Source organism: Solanum pennellii, chromosome 8 (genome assembly GCF_001406875.1).
Source record: "Solanum pennellii chromosome 8, SPENNV200".
In the NCBI taxonomy this organism is placed as follows: Eukaryota; Viridiplantae; Streptophyta; class Magnoliopsida; order Solanales; family Solanaceae; genus Solanum; species Solanum pennellii.
In genome coordinates this window covers 3632137-3642793 of record NC_028644.1, presented here as the reverse complement: position 1 = coordinate 3642793, position 10657 = coordinate 3632137, and the positions used below count along the sequence as shown (strand labels likewise).

Here is a 10657-nt window from a genome sequence, read left to right as displayed (position 1 = left end):
TCCATTATTCTTTTATTTAATAAAGTAAAACGCATATTAATTAATTAAAGTTAAGTAAAATGAAATATAAATTTAAATGCATGACATACATGTATTGGATTGAGAAAACACCCTCGACTATAATTTTGATTCTCGAAACAAAGTTTTAGGGCATTATAAATAGAGGGGAGTGTAATATTTCCAATTCAGTCTTGCACAACCCTCCACCAAATTGTATGTAAGTTGTACGATATTGAATGAAACATGACAAGGAAACAAACTGATCAAATGTTTGAAAAGACAATTTTTATACCGATTTTGCACTTACTTTATCATAACTTATACATACCACCAAATTGTATGTAATTTGTGTATAAAATGTGGGAGGGAGAGGGTGGCCATGTAGAAGGTAAAAGTCTTTACCTCAAAATGAAAGGTGCAGAACTTGGAAAAGGGCATAAAAATTGAACTATTATGGCTTACTGTTGATTACAAAAATTTACTGGAATCTGCATGAAGTATTTCAAAGAATTATCACTCAATTGAAGATATTAAGGATGATAGTCATACATTGGTTTATACAAAAAGTCGATGACAACCACAGTTATCTCCTCATTCACAATATCCATTTGATCCGAGCTGCAGTTTGATGTATCTGTCCCAAAAGGGAGATATAACAAGATTCAACACATAGTTGGCTGCGCTGAGAGCAAAGGAAATGTTTAAGGTTTCAATAAGTTGAAATCCGAGCGATGACCAAGGTTTATTATGATGTGATAACTCCTCATGGAAAAAGAAGATAAGAAAGCGGCATACAACCAAAGCAAACAACTAACCTTTTCAAACTCAAATGGAACGAGGCAGTCTCTGAAGCTCCAATGCTGCACGAGAAACAGCATCAACGAGAGATGGTATTGTGGAGCTTTTGACCTGAGAAACAATCCCTTCGATTTTCGATATCTCAGGCAAACTTATTGACAATATCATAGCATGTGACAGGTACTGTCTACAAGAATAACCAAGTGCGATCAGAATTCGTTGCAACAGCAAGTGAGATATGCTTTGTCTCCATGACTCAAGGATGAGACTGACTTTGGGAAGATTTGTCAGGAACCCAGTGGTAGCTTCCCTTGGAGCTGCCTTGAGCAATAAAATTAAGCATTCAGAAGCTAAATCTGCAACATTAATCTCATTCAAATGGGTGAGTTCTAATAAGACCCCAACATTTTCACCAAAGTCCATAATATCTCTGATGCATTCATTTTGATCAAAGGCACTAGCTCCATCTGAGGAATTTTCATATAAACGAACAGGTTCTTTTGCAAACATAGTGCCTCTCACAGTGCCTACTGAGCGTAAAAGGAAAGCCCTACACAAACGAAGTGTAGGTTCAATGAAATCTTCCATCTCCTTAGCATATACAAATTCCAAAAGGCTTCCGATCTTTCTGACAACTTTTAGTTGGGAGAGAGATTTGGTTTCCAGCTCTGGAGCAGATGTAAGAGCCAAGCAGAGCAGTACATTGTTGACATTTGCAGTTGAGAAATCACCAAGGAGAAATTCAAAGCACTGGGAGATTATCTTCATGTGGACAATGTCTGCAATATCTATATGGTTATACTCGATGAGCATCACAAGAAGTTTCTGAGCATACACAGGTATTGGGTCCTCATCCTCAATCAAAGAGGGGTAGAGAGGGAGGAAGTAAGAATTAGATATGGACTTCAAATTCTCCGGCTTCTGTTCATTTTCAGATGTTTCATCCAGTAAAATGACCATCACATCAAACAAAATCTTCAGGCACAAGAATCTGGCATCTCCATCTTTATTCCCTTTGTAAACAACAGATAAACTAGGTAGAATCTGGCTAATAAAAATGCTAGAACTATCCTGAACCAGAGACATCTCCTCTGCTATAGACTCAAGAACACGTAAAAGTGTTATCTGAAAATCATCTCTACCCTGCAACCGAAAGTAAGAATCGTGTAAGGGCTTCGTAGACCAACAAGAAACCCAATCTTCTGCATGCATCTTCAGTTTATCATGGATCAAAATTTTGAGCAAACTAAGCTATATCCCTAAGCCATGTGGTAGGGTGTATAAGAATAGTACTGAATAGGGTATTATTAGCAATGCTGGGATCATTTCTTATCCGTGATTTGGTTGGTGTATTCAAGGTAGTTCTGTCTTTAACCTAGTATCAATAACCCTGGTATTGCTGATACCATGGGTTGCTATGTATTAGTTATACACCCTATAATACTAAATAGGATTAGTTATAGATATATTAGCTATACATACGTTGAAAACACTACCAGACAAGGTATTAAATAATACCAAGGGTAATACATCCTACCAAACAACTCTCGAGTGTTTAAAATAAACAGTCCACATTGACAGATCATCAGCCTAATCTTATGCACTCCTACACCCACCCTTCTTTACCAGAGTTTGGAGCTTATATTAGCTTGGTGACTAACACTTGGCTCAGGTGACGATTAACAGGAGGTCTTGTAAACAAACCATATTAAATTGAAGGTTCCAAATCTAGGACAAGATTATATGTCTTCTATGTGGGCTTTTGGAACATTTGGATTTTTCTTTTCTTCTAAGTAAGAACCTTGCTTATATGTGAAATTTTACAATTAGAAGATGTAATAAAGATATCATCAGATACCTGGAAAGGAGACTCCACCAGTTTAAGTAGATTTGCCAACTGTTGCAGAACCTGATAATTAGCAACCCTTCTTTTCAGTGAAGCGCACCCAAGAAGATGGAGAACAACAGGAAATAAATGCATACTGTTCTTAGAAGAATTTCGACTTGTGACACTAATTATCTGCCCACGGCGTTTACCACCCTTCAGTTGCTGAATGTCCCCAGATATACATTCAAGCAAACTTGGTACAGTTGATGTGACAACCATCCCAAGTGCATCTAAACACTGCTTCACAAAGTCATCCTTCTCCTTAACCAACCTATCAACGGTTGAGAGCAGTTTAGCATTGCAAAAAAATAGTGGCAGCCACCTCTTCCCATTCGTACAAAGTAGAGCCACAAATATGAGTGCCTTTCCCTTCAAAACTTCACTTCCCTGCTCAATTAGAGTCACAAGATTCAGAACAAGATTCTTGTCTTCGACCAAGGCAAGAAGGTACCTTCCAACACTTGGAAGTGTATGACTTTCTAGGAGAGTCATGTTCAGAATGTTTAAGCAGATTTGTTGCTCTCGTGGATTACGCTTCACCAGGCTTGAAACCATATCCTTGAATGAAAGTTTTTCCATGACTCGTTGAATACTAGAAGGGCTAAAACGAACAAGACGAGCCAAGCAAGACCCTGCTGTCAGCCTCATGCTCTCCTGCTTTCCAGGAGCCCTAAATATGTAGCAGAGGTTAGTAATGACATCTTGGCTGGTGAAACGAGCAGACCAGTACCCTCCTTGACTGGAGATATTTTCAATTGTCCTCAGAGCATAAAGTTGAGTAATATCATCCTCTCCGTTTCGTAAAAGTGATGAAACCAATGAAATTATTGGACTTGTCACCTACAACATTAACATTTTCAGAAAGGAAATGCGACGTTTTGCAATATGTGAAGAATTAAAGATAGTATAGATGCTTGTATGATTTTATCTTATTTAATGTAAAGATAGTATAGATGCTTGTATGATTTTATCTTATTTCTCCCAGAACCCCAAGAGAAATATCTTAAACACTCTTGTTCATTTTACTGCTATATAACGTTGCATTACAAGCGAATTGCCAGCTTATTAGTTCTTCCAGAAATACAGAGAAAAACTTGTAGAATCTTGTATATATAGATTCTACAATATTTCATGATAAGGGAAGATAGTTTACGGGAAAAATTGAAGTCTATGCCAAGTTGTCATTTGTCATCCATCTTATTCTTCATGTTAGAAATTTGTTCCATGCAGATTTATAGACATGATTTACTACAAGATAATCATTGTATACACTTATATGTCTGATAGTATACGTGACTGTATAATTATCACTAATTAAAAGATTACTGGTGTAAGGTGTGTAACCCATTAATAAGTATACCATTTATATCCTAGTGATAACTTGCATTATTTCTCATATGAGCTGCATTGGTGCTTGAATTGTGTTTCTGATAGTGTCTATGCTTTTAAGTTATTGCTCATAGAACACTTAATACTTAAAACCCCATTGGAATATAGCTTAGTAATTTATTGTGGAGAGGAATTTAAACAAATATAATACTCCCTCCAATTCAATTTGTTTGTCCTACTTTCCTTTTGGGTCCTTTAAGAAAAATGTGCCTTCTCTTTTTTGGCAACTCCTTAGTTTCATCTTCCATATGACATGTTTAAGACCACAAAATTTAAGAACTTTTGGTGCATTCTACACATCTTTAATTTAAGTGCACAAGATTCAAAATCGGACAAAAATGAAAATGGAGGGAGTAATTAACTTGACAAGTTGCACCGAATAAGAAATTACAGCAACGAAGTTACCTGCCAACAGGATGAGGGTCGGCTGTCCTTAGATGGAGATTCCATTGGTTTGTTATCCCGAGCATGCTCATTTTGAGTAGATATATAAAATAGTAATTCACCCAAAGCAGCCATGGAAAACCTTCTCACTTTCTCTTGCCTGTCTCTCAGACCATCAGTTAGTGCACCCAATATTCCAGAATTTGCCAGCTCATCCCCAATAAAAGTAGAGTGACGAATCAACAAACCGATAAGTGAAGCAAGTTGAGCACGCAACAGAGTAACCTTGGAGTGACGAAGCATTTTGACTAGAACCAGCATAATAGACCCATTGGTCAAGATGTTGGCTGCATCAGCATTGCTGCTCAAAAGCTCAAGGTATCTGATCACATTTTGCTTCTCCCCTGAGGGAGTATTCCCACTAACAATACTGATGATTCTACTATTAAAAGAGTCTAATTGCTCCTTTGACATTTTGACAAAATCAGATAGTTGAGGTGCATCGAATGGAAGGGAAGGAATTGCATCTGAACCTTTATCTGATTTTCTGCTAGGCATTACAGGTCTGACTGAGAGATCAGATGGATGCCAAAGAATATCTGAAAGGTTCGTAGATGGTTTTGAGATATCAGAGACATTCGCAGAGTTCTCTTTAATCACAGGAGTCTTTAGCTGAGGGCTATCATTAGGTAGCATAGCAGCCACTTCATATTTAGAAGACTGTTCATGGTCAGATGTCCTTGAATAATCTGAGCAAGGTGTATTAACCACCGCTGGTGTATCTGGATGTCTGCTATCAATATCCATCTCTTCCACATTACCCTCCGTCAGATTTGGAGTTGAAGTAGTTGACTCGGGACTCTGAGTGCTATCAGTTTCATCAGGTTCATCTTGTGTATCATCCTCATTATTCTCATTAAAGTCAAGTTCCATGTCAGTATTTTCAACCTTAAGTTCAGCATCATTCTCAGAGTTATTAGGCAGTGGCCTACGGTAGTTCTCCTTCTCATTCTCCCTCATTAAATTTGATTTTGCAATTCTTGAAAGACGTAATAGATTGACACCTCTAGTATTGTTCGAGGTGTCTTTTTGCTTGTCATCAGTTGTCCTGCCAGAACCCTTCGCTTGAGCTTTCCGGCCACTGGATATGCCTTTAATTGGTGTCACGTAACCTCTGGATCCAGTATTTGAATTTTCATCATGCTTGAGGGACACCTTAGAATCTTTTTCACGAGTCTTTTGTGGGGTCTTGTTTTGTATTGGCTTTTCACTGTTCCTTTCTGAAAGGCATTGCTTAGAAGACATTTCTATCATATTATCAAAAGCAGGCTGAGGAGGTAAAGGCACTGGAGCAAATCTTGTTTTCCAGAAAGCATGTCCTGCAAGCTCGGGCCACTGCATTCTTTCAGAAGGATCTTTTATAAGAAGAGAATTAATCAGATTGACCAAGGGGCGGCTTGGGGTGCCAGGAAGTGCTGGAGTTGGATCAGAAATGATTGATCTCACTAGCTGGGTAAATTCTTTGCCAACAAAAGGAGGTATCCCAGCATAGCATTCAAACAAGACGCAACCAAGAGCCCAGAAATCAGAGGCATAGGAATGGACCCCTCCATCTTGGAAAAGCTCGGGAGCCATGTAATATGGGGTTCCTCGCTTTATTTGTGGTAACTGAAAAATACATGATACAAAAATAGCACATATGAATGACAACAGCAGGGAAAAGACACAAATCAAAACCGGAAGCAATAACTATCACTTTATAAATTCTATATACTATTCGGTAGTTGATTAAAGGAAAAATACAAAAAATTTAGAACTGTGTTTTCCATGTGTGATTTGTGAATTGAAAAGTAAAAGCAAAGGAAGGAAGAAGTCAACTAATTGTAAGATCTTTGAGAGACCTTGTGCGTCCTCTTGAGTCTTGACTTTGAAATTTCACTAGACAGACCAAAAAAAAGAATAATTTAGAGAATTCTGCAGAAATGTCTAGAAGTTAGCTCACTGTAAGATGTTTCTTTTGCTTCTTTTCAATGTCCAAACAACGAAAACCGTGTTCCTCTAAAGTTTTCCTCACTTTCTGCACCAGAAGAACAAAAATCTCTTTCTTTTGGCTTCCTTTTATGTTTTCTGGCTCAGTTTCCTAATTCCAAAGCGCAGCCTCAGATGAGAAAGTGCCTAATGTAAGAACGAAAAGCTTGCAAAAGCTGTCACAATACCTTTAGAATTTCTCCTACAGGTGAATATAAACCACTTCTACAAACACAAAAGTGACCAGACTTGACTTGTGCAGTCACCAAAGAAAGTGGACCAATGAAGTGGGTGCAAACCTTGGAAATTAGGGTTCAAATCTCAATAACAACAAAAAACACTTGGTGGTTTCTTGTCATCCTTCTAATAAGTGGTGGATAGAGTTACCCAGTCGGTACCCTATGTTGGTGGAAGCAACGCATACCCAGTGGAGGTGCGCGCAAGCGAACCCGCACACTACCCTTATTAAAAAAAATGAATTGACCAGTGCACCATTCAGGATTTACCTTTAATGAACTGCAAAACAGTTATGCCACCAATTTAACTTTTCCTGTGTTCAGTTTAGGGAAAAAAGGAAGGGAAAGAGAGTTGAACTACCTGGGAGGAAGGTGTCTTTGATATATCACTCAATTTTCTTGCTAATCCAAAATCACACAGCTGCCAGGAAACAAATTCAACTTCAAAGTCATATAATTGGTCAAAAGCACTCATCATGATGTGGAAAAATCATAACATAAAGATCACCATACCTTTGTGATTCCATTTTCATCCAATAGAATGTTTGATGGCTTTAAGTCGCAATAAATTATTCCCTTTGAATGTAAATATCTGGTATAGTAGACACCAGAAAGGTTATTCATGCCCAAAACAACAAGTGTTACAAAAGAAGAATGAAGGCTAAAGTTACTTACAGAAGAGCTCTAACAAGGCCACAAGCAAGATCATGAATTGAATCTTCGGGAAGCTTACCATCCTTCAACCCAGAGATTAAATGATGTTAAAATCTCCCAGGTGTGGTTAAAACTAAAATGCAGGTAAGATGATAAGGATGTGACATTACCAACTACCAGTAAAGTGTGGTCATTTGACTACTCTCAAAATACAAATCAAAAAAAGGAATTTACTTCCTTCACCTCACTTTACTGGTACAAGAAACAAGTTAGCCCAAAGTGTCGACAAAATTTATTTGTGAAACTACAAACAATCATCTAAAATTGAAGTGGTCAATCGCACACAAAACCAATGTCCTCAGTGCCTGTTTGGGAATCCCAATGTAGGCATGCAACAAACTTACCATGAAACCTCAATGTTTTATGCCTCTATTAAAAAGGAAACCAAGAAGAATTAGGGTGTTGTCACAAATTTGGAGGTTTATATCTAATGTCTGCATGACGCGTCCTATAGGCAAACACTGGCAAAACACATCTAATTTGGTAAGTAGCTATACCACTGGAATGATGAAATTTATTTATAAAACACAGCAGACCTGCCAGTGCTTACCTGCTGAAGCAAGCTCATGAGATTTCCTCCAACACAATATTCTAAAACCAACCACAGGTGTGCAGATGTTTCATACCTACGGGTCAGTTGATTAAGAAAATAAGTCAGGAATCTTCTTATTAAACGCCAAAAGGACTTCACCCCTTCAACGAAATTGAAGAAAAAGAAAGGAGTTATGTGCAACAAAGGAAAAGGATAATTCTTACCAGGAGTAGAACTTCAACACATTTGCATGATCTAGAGAATGAAGAATTCTGACCTGCAACAAATGTAGCCAATAGAAGAATAAAATACATGCATAAAGGAAACTGAAGGAAATAGATTGTAAGAAAAGGTTGGGTTTCTTGATCAATTTGTTCACCAAACTTCAATTTTATGACACAGAATAGGAACACTGTGTTATGACTCGCATAATTTCCAATAATCTCACAACTACAATAGTCACAAGCACAACAATCCATAACATCTATAAATATGATGAGGCAAGTTGTTTTCTAAGACCAAACTTACTAAAAGAATATACATTTAGCTTCTTAAGTAGTTCAGCTTCTTTTGAAAATGTGCAGGAACTACCGATAATGTTAGAACAATTGAGTATGCAGATCCATTGAGCAACTGCAGATAAGCAGGCACCTATGGAATTTTACAGCAAGTCAATGCATAACGTACACAACATGTTATAAGTATTTTCTTCCTGCAAACGATTTCTAAACTCCACACTGAGGAGGGTTCGCAAATAGTTATTAAATACTTTTTGTCTATTCCTCTAAAAGAAGTTGACTACAATAAAAGTCAATATTATGAAGTTTTCAAAATTCTAATAGAGCTACTAGGTAGGCAATAAACTCTGCAGCCCGGTTACCAATTAAATCGTACAGTCTCATCCTGGCCTAGCAATCAAATAGATCAAGTAACAGCTTGGAAACTAAGGTTCGAATTTCACCAAAGACAACAATAGGTGAAATCTTCTCATCACCTAAACCTTGGTGTGCATAGTTTAATAGACAGTACTATGTCCTACAATACAAGGTGGCGCAAATACCACTGTTATCAAGAGGATAAATCAGGCACTTCCACAATTATACAAACAGAGGTGCAAGCAAATTCAGCTAAGGATCTATCAAAAACAGTCCAGTCTCTCTACCTCCCAAGGTAATAATGAGGTGTGTGTACACTCTATCCTCCCCAGACCCCACTTATGAGATTACACTACGTATATTGTTGTAGATGAAATCAAATCCAAACCTTCAACGATCCAATTCCACGTCCCTAACAAATTCTATACGAAATAAATCTCAAATTACAATTAAAATTAAAATTCAAAACAAAGACAGAAACTTTTTTTACAGGGGTTTCTTACTTCGTGAAGAACCTTGTTTTTCTGAGATTTATCCACACTTTTAATCGCAAAATACTCTATTGTCTTCTTTTTCCTCCCTTTATATACAGTCTGCGAATAAAAAAACAAAAAACTTAAACAACAAAGTTAACCCAAAAAAAAAAGCAAACAAAACAAGAACAGGAAAAAAAAAACCCATTACCGAGTGTTTCCCACGGCCAATAGCTTCATATATATGATATTGATTCATATTTTTCACTTGCTCACACAAAATTTAGCTAGGGTTTTTCCTCTTTTTCTGAATCTGAAATTGAAACAAATACAGTTCTTTTCTCTGCTAATCAAAGAGATTTACTGAAGAAATGAATTGAAATCAAACAAAAATCTACTGAAAATTTTTGAAAAAATGGTGAGATTTGTGAGGATGAGAAAGAGAGAGTGTGTGGGCGGGAAGATTTCGAGTTGAAAAATAATGAAATGTAATGAGGAATATTATTATTTTTTTTTCAGAGAGAAAATTTTAAAATATAGAATAGGGGGCAAAAAGGGTATATTCTATTTGTTTAATAATTGTATGCAACGGTTTGATTGACTAATTAATGTACTATTATTATCATAAGGTTTAAATTTGAATTCATAGATGCATTTTCATTTAGTTTAATAAGGTACATCTAATTTGATAATATTTTTCCTTTTTTTTTTAGTTTTACTAGATAAATATGCTTTATAAAAAAAATTTGTTTTATTTATTGAAAAAATAGCATGTTTTGATTTTTTCAAAAAAAATATACTGATGTTTAATCAAAATTTTAGAACATATATTTATTTAAAATATACTTTTGGCCAAATAGAATTTCATAAGAAGTAACTATTTAGTTGGGGAGGGAGAGAAAGTTCGAAAAAAAGGCAAGGCAAGAAGAGAAAGTGTATGTAATGGCACGGAAGGTTAATTTTGAAAGCTTTTATAAAATTATCGTTTTATCCCTCTCGACAATTGTCCTGAGTCATTTCTGATCGTTTGTAAAATTGATTTTGAAATTTGAGTAAGAGAATATAATTTTTAAAAGTTTTGAGTTTTTAAAGATTTAAGTTGTTAAAAAGTGATTTTTGGTAACAATCAAGTTTTGAGTCTCGGAATGAAATTTCGTAACTCCATCAACTTTGGGATGTGAAATTTGGTCTCGAAGAGTCGTCGATTTCAGATTCAAAGGACTTTGTTGGACTTGAGGTCTTAAGTTGAAAGTTTGAGTAATTTTGACCTTTGTGTTGACTTTGGTCTATTCAAAGTTCAGATAGTTGGATAGATGTTATGGTTCCATTGGATTCGGGGG

The 10657-nt window shown here is 36.4% G+C and overlaps 1 protein-coding gene across 4 annotated transcripts; it reads right to left on the bottom strand.

Annotated features, from left to right (window-relative positions):
• Positions 1 to 423: 423 nt before the first annotated feature.
• Positions 424 to 9822, bottom strand: LOC107028809 (serine/threonine-protein kinase RUNKEL). 4 transcript variants are annotated; one of them, XM_015230013.2, is made up of 11 exons: positions 9529 to 9822; positions 9348 to 9437; positions 8194 to 8246; positions 7988 to 8063; positions 7399 to 7460; positions 7237 to 7315; positions 7085 to 7144; positions 4481 to 6127; positions 2657 to 3526; positions 816 to 1941; positions 424 to 677 (listed from the first exon to the last, which is right to left on the bottom strand). In XM_015230013.2, exons 1-10 carry the CDS (start codon positions 9574 to 9576, stop codon positions 826 to 828), a joined length of 4101 nt encoding a protein of 1366 aa, XP_015085499.1. In that variant the 5' UTR covers positions 9577 to 9822; the 3' UTR covers positions 424 to 677; positions 816 to 825. The 4 variants fall into 4 exon arrangements, with proteins under 4 accessions (XP_015085499.1, XP_015085498.1, XP_027774977.1 ...); XM_015230012.2 differs by having other exon boundaries at positions 424 to 682; positions 9529 to 9821; XM_027919176.1 differs by lacking the exons at positions 7237 to 7315; positions 7399 to 7460; positions 7988 to 8063; ... (1 more) ...; positions 9348 to 9437; positions 9529 to 9822 and having other exon boundaries at positions 424 to 682; positions 6994 to 7091.
• Between the last annotated feature and the right edge of the window lie 835 nt (positions 9823 to 10657).